Source organism: Carassius gibelio, chromosome B24, assembly GCF_023724105.1.
Source record: "Carassius gibelio isolate Cgi1373 ecotype wild population from Czech Republic chromosome B24, carGib1.2-hapl.c, whole genome shotgun sequence".
Lineage (NCBI taxonomy): Eukaryota > Metazoa > Chordata > Actinopteri > Cypriniformes > Cyprinidae > Carassius > Carassius gibelio.
In genome coordinates this window covers 20,853,132-20,875,858 of record NC_068419.1, presented here as the reverse complement: position 1 = coordinate 20,875,858, position 22,727 = coordinate 20,853,132, and the positions used below count along the sequence as shown (strand labels likewise).

Here is a 22,727-nt window from a genome sequence, read left to right as displayed (position 1 = left end):
CAGAAAGGGCGACGAAGTTACCTGTAAATTATGCGGCGCCGTATTAAAATACAGCAGTAGCACAAGTACGATGCAGTACCATTTACGAAGCAAACATCCACAAGCTTCGAGTGATGAAGGGCAACCAACTTTGCCCTCCATGTTATCAGGGAGAAGATGCGATGCACGGCGATCTGAGGAGATAACGCAGAGAATCTGTTCAATGGTAGTTAAAGACACTTTGCCCATAAGTGTCGTCTGTGGTGAAGGTTTTCAAGAGCTACTGGGCTATATTGAGCCCAATTACGAAATCCCATCAAGATGCACTATTACCCGTAGAATTGAGGCCCGTTTTGAGGAGCGAAAAAAATCGCTTAAATCACAACTCGAAAGCACAAAGTTTGTGGCCCTTACGACTGACTGCTGGACGGCACTCACAACAGAGAGCTATATAACAATAACGTGTCACTACATCGACGAGGACTGGCAAGTTAATACAGTTGTCCTTCTAACACAGAGTATGCCAAGCAGACACACAGCTGAGAACCTCGCAGCTAAACTAATTGATGCGGTGGAGACATGGGGACTTGATGGGAAAGTGTCTGCATGTGTTCATGACAATGCACGCAACATCGTGGCTGCAAACTCTCCGGAACGGGTGAACTGGGACTCGGTTCCCTGTTTTGCTCATACATTACAGCTCGCTGTAAATGATGGATTTAATGTGTTCGTGCATCGGGTCATCATTGCAGCTGGGCGCCTGGTTAGGCATTTTAACCACAGCACCCCTGCATCCAAGGCACTGGAAGATAAACAATCACAAATGAAACTTCCGAAACACCAGCTCATTCAGTCTTGTAAAACAAGATGGAACTCGGTGTGTGACATGTTCGGAAGACTTCTCGAACAAAGGTGGGCTGTTACAGCTGTTCTGTCTGACCGAACAGTTACAAGGCTGCAAGATGCCAGAACCCTGGAGATACGAGACGAACACTGGCAAATAATGGAGGAGATTGCGCCCGTGTTGGAAACTTTAAAATGTGCAACCACCATAATGTCATCAGAAAAGAACGTTTCAATTTCCAACATTTACCCCATCACCTTTAGCCTGCTGAATACACACCTGATTAGAGCCGAGGATGACGGCCACAGAGTGACGGAGTTCAAGGCAAAGGTTCGGCAGTCCTTAAGTGGCCGCATGGAGGTAGTTATTATTATTATTATTATTAAATATTATTTATTATTCATATTATTATTGTCGTTGTTTTGAATTAATAAGGAGGTTATATGTTCGTCACAGGTTGACAAGGATGATCTGGTGGCCAAACCTGCGCTGATCGCCTCTGTCCTGGACCCACGCCATAAACATCTCCCTTTTTTTGCACAAACGGAGAAAGAAGCCTCAAAAGCAAAACTTATTGAAATGTGTGCTGCTTTGGTAATGGCCAATGCGGAAGGAGATGAGAAAGCAGTGTCTGCTACCCAAGCTGAAGATGAAGACCGCAGCCAAAGCAACGCCATGATTATGCTCCTGGGAGGTGACTACAGCACCCCTCGTCAAGCCACTGATTATCCAGAAGCAGAGGTTGACATCTACATGAGAGACGATCCTCCTCCTCTGGATATTAATCCTCTTGACTGGTGGAAAGCAAATGAAAGGCGCTTCCCGAAGCTGGCCACTCTAGCGAGACGTTACCTGTGTATTCCCGGTACATCTGTCCCATCGGAGAGGGTGTTTTCTGCCGCGGGTCTAACTGTCAACAGGCTGCGCTCCAGACTGACCCCACATCACGTTGATATGTTGCTTTTTTTAAATAAAAATTAGACAAGGTGTTGAGGTAGGGCTGCTATTTTTATTTAACGAAAAATCTTAGTCTCGAAAAAAATTGCCGGTTTTTGAAAGATCCGTTCAAACGGATTCAGTGTTTTCTTTTTGTCATCCTAATTTGTTAATTAGGCTATTTAAGTTTAAAAAATATATTTAGTGTAGACCTATTTTGTTTTTTATTTGTAGCCTATTATTTTATTCTATTTTTCTCTCACTGTCAGAAATGCTGCAGGTGCGTAGAAATTTAAACTGAATCCAGGTTCTGTTGAAGATCTGTTCTGTATTCTGCTGTTTGCACTTTGCATGTTAAAATAAACCCTTTGATAAAAAAAAAATTGTTTGTATTTTTTTTAAAGGGTCACAGATACGCGTCAATTTTATTTGTATTTAATGCAAATTCAATATTATAATCTTATCAGTTAACGGTTAATAATCGATTAAGGAGCGGCGGTTGTCGGTCGGGAAAATTAATCGAAATGAGCATCCCTAGACTAAAGACAGACATGGACATCTTAGATGACAAAGGGGTGAGTACATTATCTGAACATTTTTATTCTGGAAGTGAACTACTCTGGGACTTGACAGAGGAAATTCCGTTGATGTCTTTAAAGTGTCAGAAAGCTCTCGGATTTCATCAAATCTATAAGAAGTAAAGTGTCAGTTAAGTTTTTACACTGACTTCAAAGACCAAATAAATGCAGTAATTTAAAATGTTGCATATAGTTCTTTGTGAGCAAAATCCATTGCTGGCTCATTATCCCTTCTCCGTACTCAGAGTTCCTCTTCAGAGCCAGTTTGTTCCTTTGTGCTGACTCTGCTAAGATACTGTGCAACCTTTGTTTTGGCACATTCTGAGCTGATTTTTTTGTGTTAGGTGGCATTCGGTGGCCCTCACGCCTGTGTTTCCTACTTTTATTCACCACCTGACCGGTGGGCGAGAGGGAGGAGAAACTTTGAGTAATGGAGTGGTAATTCTGAACATGGCATGTGGGCATAATGAGGTTGTTGGAAATTAAAACATTTCATCAGTGATGTTAGAGTAAATTTGTCAGTTTTTTTGCATCGTTTCTCAAACTATATTTTTGTACACCTCCATATACCTAGTAGTAAGGCATAAAACTAGCTTAATTAACACCAAACCAGAAACATGCTAATTGTGATTCAAAGTAGTTTAGCATTGTTTAGCATAGCATAGTTTAACATCTATTCAGTGTCTATATTTTACATATATGCACAAATTGCACAAAAAAATTCACATAATTTAGTGCAGAATTAATTAGAATAAAGTGCTAAGAAGCTGGACACTTTATACATCAAGAGTTAATGTGTCAATTACACACATTTGGACTAACATGCAATTATTAAAGTAATGAAAGTGAAATATATGTATTCATTTATTGTATTTCGTTCTTTTTTTTTAATTTGCAACTTTAGTTTTTTGGGTTTAACAAATCAAAATAAGAAGAATCCCCTGGGGAAGTTTGGGATTATTGTTCTTGCGTGTTAAAGGCTTTTAGCTTGAAATATGAGAAGCTGATCATTTACCAGGGTGACTTAAATCTTTTGGAAGGGCTTGTAAGGATGTTTGAGAAAAGTAAAATCTAATTCTGCTGTCATTTTTGGTTTGCGTGAGTCTTGATCTGAATCATACCCCTACAGGCTTATCCTACTGAAGTTTGAAATGAGCCCTATAAATGTCAAAGTGAAAGAACCAGCAGGAGCCTTTGCAAAATGCTTTCGTTTTACCCACCAAACCTTTCAACATGTCATTCATTTAAAAGAGGCCCCTGCATCCTGAAATATTATGATTGAGTTTCCGTGACTGTGGGTGGACATGGACCTGATTGCTGGAGCGAGAACTCCTTAATCTGGTGCGGTGTGAATCAGGCAGCGCGTGCAGTGAAGCTTGTTTGCTTTCGCTCTGCCAGTCTGTACTCAAACCAACGGCAGTGCATCACGTCGACCAAGGCTTTTCTTGACTGCCTCATTTTTTTCCTGAAGAGAAATGTGCACAGTTTATCTTTGTCTCTGCTCAGTGAGTGAAAAACCGGGATGTCATTCTGTTAAATGGCACACAGAGATCATATCGTGTTCAGTTGTTTTATGAATGTTCAGTAAATCTAGTCCTCTGTAATAGACATTATGCACGTTCTTCTTATCAAGGTCTGTGTTAGCCCTCTTCCTTTTGCTGCATTCCAAATGAGTTATTTCCCAAATGTTCAAACCTTAAAGGGGTTACTCCACCCCAAAATGAAAATTTCTTTAATTTATCACTTTACCACCTGTCGTTCCAAATTCATAAAAATCTTTGTTTGTCTTCGGAACAATCTCCGGCTATACACTGCTTGCGTACAGTGGATATTCTCCAAAATGGTGCCACTGGGATGCGGAGAGACCGAGTAGACGAATTGTTGAATAAAGTCGTTATTTTAGTCTTCTTCACATACAAATAGTATTTTCGTCACTTCATATAGTTACAGTTGAAACACTGATTGCAGATGAGTCCAGAAAGTATGGAAGACATAGTCAGATGGCAGATGGACTATTCTGATGTCTTTTATACTTTTCTGGACCTTTATAGTGTTACTTGGCAGTCTATGGGACAGTCACATGTGATTTTGTGATCTGAAGACAAACAAAGCTTTAAAGGTTTGGAACAACATGACCATTTTCAGTATCCCCTTAATATTGCTTTTATATTTATGAACTAGAAATCAGTCTTTTCCTACAGTTATGTTTTTGTCCTAGAAAATCAAAACTTTTCATTTTCTGTCTGTCTTAGTGCTCAATGTCACTACAGAAGAGCCTAGTTTAAAATAGTAAATATATATAACTCTTTGCTCATTTTTGAGCAAGATGCAATGGTCTAATCAGATTCATTGGTTCATGCTAAGCTAAGCTAAAAATGCTACCGCCAGACCCGGAGATAGGCTAAATGGATTCAAATACAGAAAATCAACTGTTTAACTCTAGGGGAGTTGGAAAATGAGGCTATTTATAAAAAAAAAAAAAAAAAAAAAAGTGGAGTGTTATTTTAAGACTGCAGTTATATCTAGCTTATGTTCTTACACACGGAACATACAAAACCATGTTGTATGTCCAAAACACATGATTGTACTTTTCATTCATAACTATGACATATTAAAGTCTATGGGCTTCAATATGTCCCATTCAGCACAGGAAAGAAAATTGTGCTTGTCAGATAATTTCATGGGATCTTTAAGTGTAATGTGTATATGTAGTATTTTGCTTTATCAAAATGTAGCTTATTTTTAGGACCATTAGGATGTTTCACGTTGGCAGTATAACTTTTGTATTGATTGGTGTTACATTAACTTTTAATGAGAATCTAATGAGAATTGCAAAAAAAAGTTGAGAATCTTGGCAGTGCAGATTTGTAGGGAAAATGTTCTTAATTGTCAGCTGTCAAAAACCAACTCTTAATGGTCCTAAAAATATTCCAAATATAATTATCTTTTTTTTTTTTTTTTTTTTTCTGGACGTGAAATATGATTAGGACATGGTATAGTGAGATTTGCCGTTTAACACCACTGTCAAATAAGGGCTTTGCAGGACTGATATAACTTATAATTTGTGGTGTGGATTCTCTCTTCCACAACCCCCCAGCAACTCGGATCTCCCTAGGTCAATTAAAATGCAAAGAAATTAATCAACATGCTAGCTAATCACACTGACTCGTCTACTAATGAGCACAGCTCTCGAAAACCATCATTTGTAATAGGCATGGTGTAATGAGCTTTAATTGAAAATGGCCCATTTGCATGGTAAGCGGCCATATAAAGAATTTTGTACTACTTGCATGTGTCTGCCTCATATGCCTTATTTGCATTACTGCTGATGTGCTTCATCTGTATCAGTGACACTCCTGTGTCAGATATATTGAAATGGTGCTCTGTATGGCGCTGTTTCACCTCCCCAAATTACCTTAGTGACACCAAGCTTTTTCAAAGGGGAAACTTCAAAGAAAGATTAAAACTTTCCAGGGCAACTCTGATCAAAGGTTAAACTACATTCACCGTGACTCCTCTGGTAATACACAGAGGAGTGCATCCATTTGAAAGAAGAAAGAGCCTAATTTTCTCTCCAGGTGATGGAAATAATCACAGATCATTTGCTTTTATTTATTGACCAGCAGTGTGGTAAACTGTTTCCATCACATACTTTGTTTCAGAGGTGCCGCATTTTCCTTAATGTTTGCTCAGTTTTAAAAACACTCACTTTTTTTAAATTAACTTTCTCTCTTTTTTTTTTTTTAATCTGTAGTTGTAAGGAGCTATTTTGAGGGAAATATGAGCCAGCACAGTCTGGTAGTGTGTCTCGCCGTTTATTGGTCTGGCTGTAATCCATCTCGTTACAGTTCGGAAAGCAATGCATTCGCTCAAATGACCTGAACATTTCCAATTTGTTAAACATTTCAAAACAACACACATTCTTGGTTGTGCTTAGAGGTTTTTACCCTGGGAAAGAATACATTTCAGATTGGAAGAAATGGAAAGTAGCTGTTCAAAAAGTGTGAAGTCCGTAATAGGAAAATGGCATGCTCTTTGTTCCATGCTGCAACTTAATATATGTTTGTTCTTTTTTTGTGTGTGCTTTTTTGCAGGCCAGCTAGTATATGCATCAGCACTGTGCACTCCAGAGCAATGAAAGAATGTCTTAGCCCATCAAACACTTGCAATGGGGGAGTCTGCTAGATTTTACCCCTATGGGAACTCCAGGTGATAAGTCAGCACTAGTGATGGAGATCCATTGAGTCCTGTCCTTAACACTATTCATTGCCCTTTCCCCCTTTACCCTTTACCCCTGCCCCTCCTGGCTAGTGCACGAACATGCTGCGCTTCCTCCCACTCAAGCTTGGCCGTTTGTACCGGTGTCTGAAGCTTCTCTTTGTCATTGGATTGTTTGTCATCCTGCTGATGAACACACACAACCTCTTCGCCTCTTTCCAAAAGAATGAACTCACTGACCGAAGGTTCATCAACCTCAACAAGTGCCCAGCCTGCTTTGGCACCAGTTGGTGTCGCAAGTTCATGAATGGACAAATATCCTTCGAGACATGGGGTCGCCTTCGCTTCCTGGATGTCTTCAATGTGAAAAACGTTTTTTTTGCCCAGTACGGGGAGCCTCGCGAGGGTACGCGGAGGATTGTACTCAAGCGTTTGGGCTCCAATCAAGAGCTTACTGATATTGACCAGAAGATCTGCAAGCGGGCAACGGGTCGACCTCGTTGCGATCTTATCCAGGCCATATACAAGACTGAGTTTGCCCGACTTAATGGGGACGTCAGACTCCTAACCCCAGACGTTGTGGAAGGCTGGTCAGACCTTGTTCAGTGTCCGTCCCAAAGACTGCTGGACAGAATAGTCAGGAGGTATGCTGAGACAAAGGACTCTGGAAGCTTCCTTCTCAAGAACCTTAAGGACACAGAAAGGATGCAGCTGCTGATGACCTTGGCTTTCAATCCAGAACCCTTAGTGCTTCAGGTAGAACTTTTTTTATGTTGTCTACTAACCCACCTCTCTCTGACAGACTCCCTGAGCCTGTAATATATCGTCTGGTTTATAAAAGCCAGATCATAACGTATGCTCTTGAATTGCCCTTGATAATTCCTCCAGTGGAATAGAACCTGTCAGTTTGGTGGGCTGCAAATAGGCTAAAAAATGCCTCTGTAAATTATAGGTTGTGCTACTTTCCCTGCCTCTCTGTTTCCATTCCTGGCTGCGTAGTTTGCAAGCCACAATTCTCGAGTTTGAAATCTTGCCCCAGTAATCTTGAAGGACCTCAATTGGAAAGTGTTTAATTGCAGCCCTATAGGCCAAAGCTGATGGATTTTTTTTATGCCTTAATAGATTTTTTTTAATGATTTAAAAATGTTATGGTCATTACGATTTTATTTCTTAAACCATGCTGAGATTGAAGATATTGCAAAAGCTGCATTACAGAACATGCTGGTTCCCTATCAGTACAGTTATAATGTATCTCACAGACACTGTACTGTTTTTGTATTCACATCAGTGTATTTTCTCCTGACATACCATGCTACTTGCCATCTTGACATGGCAATGTTAATAAGTGCCACTATCTGACCAATTTTCAATACTGATTTACAATTGGACAATCGATTTCAATTTCACTTGTCCTTGACCGTAGCTGGTAAATGCCCAGAATAACAAAAGAACACAAGCCCTTTGAAGACATTTGGTGTCTTACTGACCTCTAATCTATCACAAGGTCCTGACACCCTCTGGCATTTGCTAAACAAAGGGGAGGTGAACCCAATCTATAAAATCTGATTAGTTGTGTGTGGTCCCTGTCATTTGGCACCCTCCTCTTTTGTCTCTCTATTTGTTTTTCACTCTCTGTTGCTTTTTCTGCAGTGCGTCTCTTTCTGCTATCCAGAAAAAGTTTGTAACGCCATTACATATCAGTTCAAAGTGCCCTGTGATTTATTATCCAATCCTCCTGTCCACTTCCAGGACCTCTTCTCCTTCCGTCTGTCTGTGATTCTGCCTATCATTATTCTCTTTGAGCTGTTCCTGCATGTTTTTCAGTGCTCATAAATAGTTCATTCTGTTCTGAACTTGTGAACCATTGGCATGGGAAATGCCTTCCCCTGGGAGTACTCTGGATAACCTGAACTCTGAGCACCAGAGGAGCTTCCCGGGAGACCCTGAAGGGGTAGTTTAGTGCCTTTTGGCTGTTCCTTAAAAAAAAAAACCCTCCCCCAAAAAACAACCTGTAATAGTTCAGGAACAGAAAGAATGAGTGGTTGTGCACCAATTCATAAAGAATTGATGGCATCTAGTGCTTAGTGTATACCAATTCAGGAAAGATTTTCTTGTAGTTTTATAACGATAGATTTTCTTTGTTGTGAACCTTGCAGTGCTAGAAACTACTGCAGTGCTACAGTGATGTATCAGATCATAATTAGCATAGGTTTAATCGTTCATACAGATACGTTTGAAGAAGCTTCTTTTGTTTGAATTTGTTTCAATTTCAGAGTTGCTAAACTACAGGAAATCTACTCCTAAAAAAGTACTTTAATTCTTTAAACGCTACTAATGAAAAGCAACTACTGCATTGGAACTATTTATGTGAGAAATATTTTGATGTATGTACATTCAGCTAGTGTGCCTGCATTAAACATAGAAGTGTTCACTACAATCACTGAATAAAATTAGAAACTAGTCTCTGGGGCTTCACAGACCTGCATATTGTAGGATTAAAAAAATCAAGTTTATGAGTGTGTGTTTGATTATTACCTCATTTTGGTGGTTAAGCTTGTTTAAATGCAATTTATAAACAAACATCAATGTAAATTGTTTGTTGTGCTGCATTGCTAATTTAATAAGGTCCTTGGTAATAGGAATGCTATAGTACACAAATTGTTTTAAGCAGCCAAGATATTGCCATGTTTCTACAACATGTAGTAACATACCTACACCGTGCATATATAGTATTATTTACCGCTTGTGTTTTTATAAGGTACTTTAAAGAATACCACAAAATGAACATCCTTACAAGTCCAAAAAAAAAAAAAAAAAAAAAGCCAGAGTACTGCTGTGGAAAGTCAGTTTAACATAGCAATGTTATACTGCTTTCTGGTACCCCTCTCTTTGTTGTGCATATTTTTGTACTGTAATTAAGCCATCCATAATCACCTCGTTTTCTTAGAATGAATTCAAGCAGAACTAGTTTTTCGCTCAAAAAAACTTCTCACTCCCACTCCTTTTACTCCGTATTTCTGTAAAATACCATGACGCTATTCACCGCTGCTTCAGTTTCCAATCTACTGTGAGGTTTCTGGCAGGAAAGCAGCCCTTCCTCTCAGCTGTGTGAGAAAACTGGCCTGTTTTTGTCAGTGGAAACCAATTCTCAGTGCTGTTGTAAGGTTGGCCCACAACACGCTCCCCTTTTCTGTCCACTGAATTCACGGTGCTGCAAGTCACATGGAAAGCAATCCGTCCTAAAGGAATAAATATTTTTAGAAAGCAATATGATGGCCAGAAATAATGAATCAGCCCACAATCCTGCCATGAAATGCTGAAGCCAACCGTTGTTTTTATTTTTCACTGTTCACATAAACCGTACAATTTTCCTCTTTCAAGCAGCCAGATTTTAACCTTTAAAGCAGCCTTATGCTTTGTTCTTAGCTGATTTCTTGAGTGACCCAAATTCTTTGCAGAGATGGTTATTAATTCACACTTTCATGAATTTCGTGTTCCCTGCATTTTATCTTTTGACTGTGAAGCTGTGATGCATGAGGTCATTGTTCGACAGATGTAGTGGCTGGTTCAGGTGACCTTGCACAAATTTAGCCAGGAGCACTGTACTTTGTTAACAGCCCCCGCCTTAGCATAGGCTCTGCCTGCTCAGCCAGCTTGACAACAAGACATGACAGGCCTGTGGGGTTAACGCAGTCAAGGGTGCAGTGCTTGCCTCCAGAATCGTTGCTTGTCGAGATGCTCCTCCCTGCACCTGACATAGTTTGTGAGTTCAGCTGGAGAAAAAATGGCAAAACGGTACTTCTGAAAGCTCCCCCCTGGATTGTGGAGTCAGATGAAGGCAGGGTTTTGATGAAGTAAAATAAAAACTGGGGTAAAGGGTTTCAAACACAGCCAGTCAGTTGCCAATTAGCAGATGATGGTTAAGCCACTGCATTTGCACATTGTTTGCTGAATGTGTAGTGTAGACCAAAAGAGTTTGGTAATAATCCCATTCAGATTCTTCATAGAGAAGTTCATTTTTAAACACTGATATATGTGTCTTTGTAAGCTGCAAGGTTTTTTTTTTCTTCGTTATGAGTTTTTGCAGGCTAGGTAGCTTATGTTAGGTAATTTAAACACTGAATAAGATTTACATTTACAAGAGGAGCAAAATTGCATTAGATATTAAGACTTCTTTTCAGAAAATATATCTTGCATTAAGCTTATTTTCTTACCCCTTTAGCGCAGAATGAAGTTAGTGAACAACAACAAAAATCACTGTAACTGCTTCGGTTTCCTCTAGCGGTAGCGGTAATTCAGTAAAAAGACAACCTGGTTTAAGAGCATCGTGCAGAAAGCATCATGTGTGCTGCTTTATGAGATGAGTCAGATTTCATAAGCACACAGTCTTGTACTTGAATAATTTGTGAATACTTTTTTTTGCTTCTAAATGTTTATTTTTCAAGTTTGGTGGCTGTTTTGGTTCAAGGATGATGGCCTTGCAGAAAATGAATGCCAAGTTATTTTTCTGCTCTGGTGGTCACTGGTGCCTCCCACACTTATGCAATCCTGTAAGCTAATAAAACTCACACTTTCTAAAAGGAGATGTAGTCAGTCAAGTGTATGGTGGTCCAACCACACAATGAGAAACAGACGTCTGCTCACCACCTCAGCTATTTTGCAAGTGTATCTCATAGGTGTTTCATAACTTGACCTATTCAAATTTTAGATGAAAAATTAAGTTGTAATACATAACTTGTTTTTACATCATTTTATGTAGTACCGCTAAGGCATTTTTTTGCTTAAGTGCACACATATCGGTTGACACTGTGAGACATAATGTATTTCTGAAATTCAGACTCAGCTTAATTTTAGTGAAGAGAAAAAAAAAAAAGAACTTGGATGTCTGAAGTTAGGGTAAACATACATCCTCTTTTTTTTCCAGATATGTCTTCTTTTTGGACCTTTCTTAATCGGCCAATGGGATTTGATTGTTTTCTAAATCTCGCTTCCACTGAATCTCTGACCGTTGCCTCCTGCTACCGCAACATGTTATGCTCCCACAATTTTTGTGTCCACTCCTTTAAACATTATAATATATATGATTTTTTAACACCATAGGGAGTCCCTCTCAGTATGTGGAGTATTTAAATCTCTTTTGAATGAGTGTTTCGCGCTGTTCACTTTTACTTGTGATTTCGTGATCACACGTACTCTGTGTAAAGGGGACACATCAAACAAGATCAGATATATTTGTCAATAAGTTCAGGATCTGTTGAGCAGCAAATACTCCAGCATGGTCTTTGTCAGTCATCTTTTCTTATTCTCACCTGAGATCTGTCAAATCTGACTCTGGCAGCTCTTCTTGGATGCAGGGTTGCCAAGACTTTTTTTTCTTTTTTAAGAAGTGGGCTACTTTTAAAGCAGGGGTCGGCAACTTTTTCAGCATGACGGGCCATTTTTTGTTTTTCTGGTTAACCACAGTGCCCCCGTTTTAAAGGGGGGGTGAAATGCTATTTCATGCATACTTAATTTTTTTACACTGTTAAAGAGTTGGATTCCCATGCTAAACATGGACAAAGTTTCAAAAATTAAGTTGTACGTTTGAAGGAGTATTTCTGTTCCAAAAATACTCCTTCCGGTTTGTCACAAGTTTCGGAAAGTTTTTTTTTTTTCGAGTATGGCTCTGTGTGACATTAGATGGAGCGGAATTTCCTTATATGGATCCTAAGGGCACTTCTGCCGGAAGAGCGCGCGCTCCCGTATAGCGAGGCTGAGCACACAGACATTTCACTGATCAGAGCGATTCACTGAACAGAGTGAGAGCGTCGCGAAAAGTCACAAAAGAAGTGTGTTTTTGGTTGCCAGGGCAAGTCAACCCTGCACAGATTACCAAAAAAAAAAACAGCATTAAGGGACCAGTGGATGGAGTTTATTTTTACAGAGCATCAACGGAGTTGTGCAAGTGTTTTTGTTTGTTCCCTGCATTTCGAAGATGCTTGTTTTACAAACAAGGCCCAGTTTGACAACGGATTTGCGTATCGTTTATTTCGTAAGGATGATGCAATCCCAACGAAAAAGGGTCACGATCGTGTGTTGGAACTGCAGGCAGTGAGTAAAACTGCTTAAAATATCTCTGCCTCCTTGTTAGTGCGTCCCCCCTTTAATGTATTCTGTATACAATACATACACATTTAAATGATACAAAAAAAGAAAAAAAAAAGATTTGATGCAATTATTTTCTGAATATTTATTTAAAAAAATAGTTTAAAATTTAAAAAAATGTGAATAACAGATACTCAGTGTGCCATGTGTTTGTGTGTGACAAGGCCAATGCATTAAAATAGTTTAATCATGCGCTGCTTTAATTGATGTGCGTGCGCAAATACACATTAACACTCCATTTGCACACAGAAATCTGAGATTGCGCTGTGCAAAAAGTAACATTCATCCTTTTATTTATCGATACTGAATCGCTTCATTATATTTCTTAACAACATGGAGGCAAAATTGTTTGTTGAGAGAGACAGATGCAGACAGTTTACACATCTCTCTCCCTCTCTCCCTCTCTCTCTCTCTCTCTCTCTCAAAATGACCATATTTGAGAATTTTTCACCACTGGATATAGCTGTCTGTCATTTAACATTTCTATCATAAAATGTATTATTAAAAGTTGATTAATATTAAATGATTTGCAGCTTCATCTCACCTCGCTCTCTTTAACGTTAAACTGACGCTTTGCGCTCTGCTTCTGTCAACACTAAACCCCACCTACTTTGATTTGATTTGCCATTTCAGTCATTTTGACATTGACAAGCTCTGATAGATTGCTGAAGCTTTTATCTGAAGTGCCTAGTATGTGCAGAATTCGCGTGTGTATCCGTAGACTAGCGCAGGTTAATTTTCACATTTTAATAGTATTTATAGCTCCTAATAGGCTGTGTGACTATGAGAAGTTATTACCTGAAAATGTACATCAGTATGCATTTTTCCCTTTTGCTCGCAAAGAACAAAGCGTGATTTTCAGTGCTCAGGTAAAATTCGATAGTAAAACTACAAAAATTCGGAAGCATTTGACATCACGCGTAATGGCGCCATCATTTCTGCAATTAATGAATGGTGGATGGTGCAATGCACATTTTACACAAGCATGGACAATGCTTGCGGTGGTTTCAACCTCTGTTGTCTCACTATGATGATATGAAAGGAATACACAAATTTCATCTCCAGCTGCTCTGAAAGTCACTTCATTTGCATTTTATTCTTTAATTTGACAAAACTACCATCATATCACATACTCAGCAGGTGCAGGTTTCTCACGGCAACCCTTCAAAATAAGTTTATTTTAATGTGAAGAAACTGTCAAAAATATATTATTATGTTGTGTAACAAGAATGCTACTACTAATGATACATATTAATGAATCTTTGTTTTCTTTTTAACCTTAACAGTAAATCTTTGTTGTGCAGCACTTTGCCAATAAAACAAGGGTTTTTCATTTGATTAGGATAAATTAAATTGATTACCAGAAAAATTCAGAAGAACATATTATATGGTCCTATTATTGTTTAAAAAAACCACCCAATAAAAAAAAAAAAAAAGGTTTAAAATACAGGCCTGTGGCTCTTAATTTCTTTTTATAAATTTAGCATTTGTAAACAATGTTTACTGTTAGTTTTTATTTTATTTTATTTTTAATTTAAATTGCATTTGTAGTAAAACTCAAAAAAATAGATATTGAATCGAGAGCTTGTGAATCAAAATCGAATCGTGACAACTGAATCAATACCCAGCCCTAGTACTCACACTAGGTTCACTTGAACCGAGCGCGATTATCCCTCCTCTCCACTTCCCCGTTGGCCTGCATTCACACTTGCACTAAACTTTCCGTGCCGGGGACATTTACATCTTGTATGAGATAACGGAGAAACCCACTTTCACTAAAGCCCAATCCCAATTCTACCCCTCAGCCCTTCCCCTTTCCCCTACCCCTCCGTTTCGCGCGTTCACGTGAAGGGGTAAGGGGAAGGGCTTTGGGACCACACTTCAAACAAAGGGGTATGAATTATCTCGGCAACCTGGCTGTTACAGCGAACAAAAAGACGCTTATATGTAAGCTTTTTTGGCATGAATAAAGATTTTAACGAAAATTAATCATTTGTGTGCTGCGAGATTTCCAATATGTGTGTGTGTCAGTAAGCAGCTCATTAATACAGAACCATAATTAAAGGCTCTAATGCACACCAGCACACCATTATATGTGTGTTTTGTAAGAGCTAGACGACGAAGGATGATGTGTGACAGCATAGTAGTGGTGTCCCAATCCTTAGGGGAAGGGGTATAAAATAGAATCGAGATTGGGCCTAATATTGTGCCGAATAATTAACAATAATTAATTTATAAGTTATGCCTTCATTGATTTTCTTTTGTATGTAGCCTAGGCCAATCAAAAAATTATTACGGAGACAGCTGAGGTAAATCAAATAATTTGCAGCTTTACGAGAGCTTTCCCCGCAAACTACATTTCTGGTTCATCAACAATGTAAGAACCAGAGCCATTATAAGCCTAAATATACTTGATTTAATTACATTTATTGAAAAGTGTAGTGTAGTAGTAATAGGCCTAATAGAATATGTTTGCGGTCATAATGATGACAGTAGTGCAAACAAAATAGTATCTGTTCCATGCTCCGGCGCGGTTAGCGCTAACACTGCATGCGTACCACGCCCGAGCCCAACCGACCTGTGCTCTGGCCCACCTTTTCCAACCGTGCTGGGGCCGGCTAAACGAACCGCGCCCGAGCGCAGCATGGAGTGCTCCCACTAGTCAAACGAACCGGACTTTGGAAGTCAAACGCACTCGGGCATGGATCAAAATGCCAATTGTTAGTACACCCTTAAACTGTTACCATGGGTTGAGTTTGATATATTGCATAACGTACATTTGACTGAAGTGCTTGTATTGAAACCTTTCATGGACTTTTACATTAACTGTTCAATCCTTGTGGAATTACCTGCCCAACTCAATCTAAGCAGCTGAGTCCTTATTATTTTTTTTTTTAAGAAACATCTAAAAATGCATCTCTTTCATCTTTATTTAACCCTCTAACTCTGGAACTCTCTATTGTAATGCTAATTCTAATTTTATCTTTATTTTTATATGACCCTCTATTCTGTTTCTTTTCTAAATACATGTTTTATTTAAAAAGAAAAAAAACACTAGCATCCTATGTTCTTTCTGTCTACTTATTTTCTTTTTAGAACTCTTTTTTTTTTGCCTACTGTCATTCAAAATTAGCACATTTATCCAACAAATTATTCTCTTTATGTCTGTATTTCCAAATAAATAAAAATCTCATTACTTTAATACAGTAATGGCCACATGTAATGCAGCTGCCACCTAGCAGATTCATTCATGTAATACAGAATTTAAAATAACCCATTTCAGACAAAAATTATAAATTAAAGGAAATGCAGTAAATACTATAAGTAAAAAAAAAAAAAAAAAAAAAAATGTTAGTTCGCGCAGTTAATTTTTTTGCCATTATACTAAAATATTAATAATCAGTGTTATTACAGTATAATTTTAAAGTATAGTTAGAGAAAGATAAATATCTCTTTGAAAAAAAAATAGTTGTCTGTGCTTGTTCAAAAATAGACCAGTAGACTGAGCATACAGAGCAAAACCTTCAGCTTTCCTTCACTCCACTCGTTTTTGTCCTCAGATGGTGGATTGGTGGTCTGTAATCTGGGATGGGATGCAGAGGAGATTTTGGGGGAAGGGGTGGAGAGAAGTCTGCCAAGTTGTAGAATAAGCACGGCACCCCGCAGGGACGAGTTCTCTCTGTAGACTGACTCTGTTTTAAAATTTAATGGCCAAGCAAAATGCCAGATGGGGGCTGTTCTGCTTCCACGCCTGCGTGGCGGACTGTAGGTCAATGACGGGGTTTGAGGAAAAAGGGCAGTCGCTTAATGTGAAGAACAAAACAACTTGCATTTAGTTCTTCCTCAACAGCCCTTTAAATTGTCTTTTCATAGGCTTTTTCTATATAACATTTACTGTAGCACTTTGTCACTCTCTCTTCTTATGAATCCGTTGTAGATGCTTTGTCCTGACATGTTTGTCAGGGATTGACGACTGGAGAAAATGCAGAGAATTTCACCACACCCTGGGAGAGCGTTTTACATGAGAGGGGCGTTAGTGACGGTTACACGTGAAACACTGGGAGGGATGACTGCTGATTACTGTTGTCTGTAATGAGAATGTTTAGGGCTGAAGTTAACATCTATTTGGCTAAATGCACACATCTGGATGCCAAGGTAACAGAGTCCCTAATTCTAAAACGTATCCCGATCGTATGCCAGCCTGGAAAATGCTGTAAACTGCACTTCTGATGGAATATTTCTGCATTGATGGCCATTGGAAGTAATTGTGTGTACATGTTCTTTAAGCAATGCCATTAAACTTCCATTATATTATAATGGATGTTTTACCAGTTCCTTTGTTTCTTTTTATCAGATAATCACCTAATGTATTTTTCCTGTGGCTCTAAAGCCATATTTGGCTCAAAAACAAATTTCTCCAAGAACTGAATACCTATGGCAGATTTTGACTTGGGGATTTGGAAGTATTTAAAATTATTACAATTTGGATGGATACTAACAAACCAATATAAAAATGTAATGTAATAATAATAATAGGTAAAACTCTAATGTTAAATTTGTATCCATTATAATATACTTGATAATGTGGGGGAAAAGGCCATTAAATAATCTGGAAGTTACAAGTGGTGACTTAATAGATACAATACATAAGAAACACCACACGTAAAACTGGTCAAGCATAGGGAAAACAAATGGAACAGTTCAACTCTTTAGAAATGTTCACTTTGATTAGTTTGCTCTTGCATGTTTTTCCTAGATTTGCAAACAATTACCATAGTATCGCAAATAAATAATTGACAGAGTTACACGTGCTTCCAACATTTTTTTTTTAATGTAAGCTTTATTGTACACTTCAAATGACTTAATGATAGTAATGTTAATATTTAGTTTGTCCATGAGGTCATTCTCTCAAATGGTTTGGGTATGCAAAGCTTATATTGATGGTACTCTGCTGTGATATCAATATATTGGGCACTTGTTTTCAGATAGTTTTGCACCAGCAGAGATCTGCTATTGGCACCAATAGCAATTATGCAAGTGGGTTTAAAAAAAAAAAAAAAAAAAAACTCTGGCTGACATTGGAAGATGTTTAAACTAGAACAATAAAATACTATATTATTGGTTACGGTTGTTTAACGGATAAGCAGGTGTTGGCTGACAGGAGAGCAGTGCTACAAGACAATCAGACAAGTCAACAACAAGCAGTTTGTAATGGAAATTTTACTGGGCAAACAAATTAATTCTGTGATTGATCTAGTACAGGACAAGATGAAGCACTAACCAGAACATCTGCTTAATGGATTTATGCCATGCTGTTAAATTAAACATCAGCGCATATTTCCAGCCAATTTCACCTTTGACATTTTTACCTATATTTGCATTTCATACGGAATAATTAAAAGGCATATTAGTCACATACCATAGGGCCATCTAGATCTTCAGAGCACACTCTCTAAACATATCTGACTAAATTAAAGATACCAGATTCTCTCATGAGAGCCAATCATATTTTATAGGTGCTGTGGATTCTACATCTACAGTAGCTGCCCAGCAGTTCCCTTGTTTAACAAAGTTTATTAAATGCAGAATATTGTGTATGTATTGAACAGTGGATTGAGGGATGATTCTCAACTAAAATATAATTAAAATACTCATGTGTTTCTTTTAATACTATCATTCAGATAAAATATTAAAGTATTAACAAATCATTATTGAAATAATGGTATACATTTAGAAAATGTACTTGAATTTAAAAATACATTACATGCAAAATTTAAATGAAATGTAGTAAATTTGAAACCTTAACAAATATTTTATAAAAATTCATATTTTAGTTTATTATGCTTCCTTTCTCTGTTGCGCTCTGTGGTTGAAGCACATTATGCTCTCAGTGATATTATGAAGTCTTTGTTTAATAGGGTCTTGCTTACTGTCAGGATAAACCTTTTTGAAAAATGGAAATACTCCTGTGAATTTACAGATGAGAAAATAAATAAATGTTACGAACTATGGAAAAAGAACTCTGAAGCACAAATTAAATTATATAAAAAAATAAAATAAATAATATTTGGGATATACTATCTCTGTATGTTAGTTCAAATTACAGTTCTCTGGCAAAACCTTTCAAAGAAACCCAATTTGTAGACATTTTTTAATCTTTACGGGGTAAGATTGCAAAAATCACGTTGATCAACAATAGTGTTACCAAATTGTTATCCGACCCAAAGTTCCACTCTTGCAAACAACAGAGCTGCTCTCATGCAAGATGCTGTTTGGAAGGGCATGACATTGTAAAAACTGCAGGTTCACGCTTTTCATCCTCTCCTCTGGAGGAAAGCCATTTGTCTAAGGCTGTTTCATTTTCAGCAGGGTGAGATTCTCTAGAGATCTGCTGGACACACGGTTTCTGTCTCACTCTGTTCTCTCTCCTTTTATTTTTTCTTTCAACCTCCCGATTTGACCATTTTTGATATTGATTTATTATATAGGTATGACATTTAGCCAAAATAAACTTCAGACAAGTCACAAATGTCACAAAATCTTAAGTCACTGGGGTATATTTTTAGCAATAGCCAATAAAACGTATGGGTCAAAATTTATAGATTTTTCTTTTATGCCAAAAATCATTAGGATATTAAGTAAAGATCATGTTCCATGAAGATATTTTGTAAATTTCCTACCGTAAACATATCAAAACGTAATTTTTGATGAGTAATATACATTGTTATATTTTTATAAACATTTCAATTTTATTTTATTTTTTTTATTTTTTACACCCTCTGATTCCAGATTTTCAAATAGTTGTATCTCGGACAAATATTGTCTGAGCCTAATAAAATTAATGGAAAGCTTATTTATAAATCTCAATTTTGGAAAAAATGACACTTAAGATTAGTTTTGTGGTCCAGGGTCACAAATAGTTAATACCTCATATTGCTGTTGTGCATATTGGTTACTGTTAATAACAAGACTGTTTTTTTGTTTTATTTGTTTTTCAATCTAATTTGATTGGCATTTCTATTGGTTTTACAAGATTTGAATTGGTAATTATCATTTTGAGATGCACCTTTCAGAACCCATTGAAATAATCAAGGCATACTGTATGCAAGCATGTATGTGGGCTCGATTCAACATGTTTATGTATAAAGTAAATAATTAAATAGCTCTTACTAAATTATGTGTGTGTTTATCAGTCATAACAGAGATCATTTACTTATTGATGTTTTATAGATACAGTAACAAAAAGAACCAGATTACTTTCAAGGATTCATTTCAGAATGATACATGTCAAAGAGTAATGAAAGTCATGCCCAATCCTTTTTGATGAGAAACCTTGGGTAAACATTCAAGTGAATTTAAAGGGGAAAAAGTCAAATATATAATATGGTTCCTTTTAACAAATTGCAGTGGAGAGAGAAAGCCACTGGTTATTGTGTGAATAAGAATGCAAATTTCCCACTGATCATTCTGAGCGGCCACTGTATCACTTCAGGTGGACTTGTGCTCCCTCAGCACTTCTTAATGCCACCGATTCTCTCTCTCTCTCTCTCTGTCTCTCTCTCTCTCTCTCTCTCTCTCTCTCTCTCTCTCTCTCTCTCTCTCTCTCTCTCTCACATGCACACACACACACACACACAAACATGCTTCTTAAAAAAAAAAAAAAATGAAGAGAGATAAAGGGAAAGATTTCCACCCAAGCACCTCTTTTTATTAATATTAAAGTTTAGTCAACGTTAAATGAGACCCCAGCTTCCAATTTGTTTTACCACTTCAACGCCTCATCGGTAACGCTAATAACTCCTGGATACAGGATTAGAGTTTTAAGTGCACTGGGGGAACATCAAATAAGTAGAGTTGGCAGCTCTCGATGGGCTAAAATGCTGAAATGCTTAACTTTTACTGAATTATCATCAAATATTTAAATGTATGTTGTAAAGACATTTAAAGAGGCCATAACATCACCCAAAATGGGGAATTAGGAATTTACTAATGCTAAATATTTTGTAAAATGTATGTTTTTCAGATATACAGTTTTCAAGAGAGAACAAATACGTGTGCTAACATGACAGTGGCAAGAATAAGATTTACAAGAATGTCATTTTAGACTTAATGGCATTCTAACAGCTGCTACTATTAATACAATTCGAACTATTTTTTTTATACTTTTTTTTTCACTTGACAATGTTTTTGAAGTCTTATCTGCTCATTATGTCTGCATTGATTTGATAAAAAATACAGTTAACAAATATAATATAGAGCAGGGGTCACCAGGAATTATTATTATTTATTTATTTTTTTCAGGATGAAAAAGGAATCATTGGTTATAATTGTCTTACAGTAACCTTTAATTTGATGTATCCTTGCTGAATATACATTCTTTTGTCAAAGCTTTTTTGAAAAGTAGTGTGTGTGTGTGTGTTGTGTTCAGTGTTTGGAAAGTTATTTCAAAAAGTAATTAATTACTATTACTAATTACATCATCAATATTGTATTTAAATTACTTTACTAATTACTCTCAGTTACTCAATAAGTAACTTAATTATTAAAATCGCTAATTAGACTACATCTTAAAATACCTATAAACCTTAATAGAAATTCGCCTCTTTATTCTTTCAATTTGAGTCAAACATAGAATAGTTTAGCATTTTAGCTTTAAAACAACTGTTATACAAAATTCAATATTGATTATTTTCAATATTGAAAAACTGTTGAAATTATTTACTGTATGTAATGCAAGTACTTTATAAGTAACTGTAATTAAATTGCCTAAAAATGAGCAGTAATCCCTTACTTTTTCAGTGGATAAGTAATGTAATTACAGTAACGCGTTGCACCCAACACTGGTTGTACTGTATTGTATTGTATTTTTGTTTTATTTTCATATTTTTATAAATTATACAAATATTGCATGTTTGACACATGCTAAAACAATAACCATTAACCATTTTGACTCTGGTCATACTGTCAGTGTAGACAGGAAGAGTTAAGCATATTCCAATAGAGTGCCATCCCCAAATTTTTGACAATTCTCTCAACTGACCCAAAATTCTTTCTAACACTGGTCCTAGTCCACTCAGCCGTCTTTGAGTTCCAGACTGACAGCTGCTGCATGAACTACATAAAAGCGGCCGTAAATGTGATGCCGAACAGCCCTAGGGCCTCCTTACGCAGGTCCTTCTTTGCTAAAGGCCACCCTTAACCCTCATTAACAGAGCAAGACTTCAACAAAGCCCAACACAAAAGCGATCGGCCTGCTGTTTCTCCATTCAAATCCCTCTCTTTGAGGTTTGCGAGCTGTATTCCTCCCCTCTCCGTGGATTCCCCCCACCCCTTCTTTCTGGAGAGCCCCTGATCAAACACACACAGGAAGTGTGCTGGGAATGAGCAGTTCTGTGAGGCTGTTGATTGACCCAGTCCTCTTAGAGAGTATTGACCGCCTTACTCACAGACCTCTCGCCCACTCCTGCTTTGCCTCTACGCTAATTACTAATATCAGAGTGTTCTAATATTGTTATTATTGCACACTCCATTTTATACTGCTTTGAAACAAATTGGATTTGTGGAAATTGTTGGCACGGTTATGTGCTGATTAGAGGGAGTGTGTGTTTTGTTTACTGCCTGGATTTGTTGGTCTAACTGGAGCGTGGCCTGATAGTTTGAGTCTTATCTCATCTGTCCCTTCTTAGAAGCCGCAGCTAAAGTCAAAGGCTTTAATAGTGCAGCTTCATAGCTGTCTAGCCTCTGCATGTACATCGCTGATAGAATGACAGATGGACAGGACGACAAGGATGAGGTTGTCAAAAAAATAAAAAAATAAAAAAATGATTAGGGACAGTCACATTGTTATTGTGTAATGAGTGCACCGCAATGTGTTTGTGGGTCACAAGACTGATCATAGAGCAGCGAGCTACATTGTTGTCATGACCTCATTCAGTTGAGTTTATGAACATTTAGCATTTTTGCAATTTTGTGGACTTTTTAAAAAAAATTATTATTATTTTTTTTTTTACACATTCAGTATCAAAAGG

General features: G+C 37.4%; 1 protein-coding gene across 2 annotated transcripts in view; it reads left to right on the top strand.

Annotated features, from left to right (window-relative positions):
- Positions 1–22,727, top strand: part of dipk2ab (divergent protein kinase domain 2Ab) — a 42,591-nt gene that overhangs the window by 5,453 nt on the left and 14,411 nt on the right. The window contains exon 2 of one of the 2 annotated variants that reach the window (XM_052596755.1): positions 6,432–7,311. The exons of the other annotated variant lie outside the window; for it this stretch is intronic. Coding sequence (XP_052452715.1) covers positions 6,658–7,311 — 654 coding nt within the window. The 5' untranslated portion in view covers positions 6,432–6,657. The remainder of the gene's footprint in view (positions 1–6,431; positions 7,312–22,727) is intronic. 2 annotated transcript variants of the gene reach the window in all.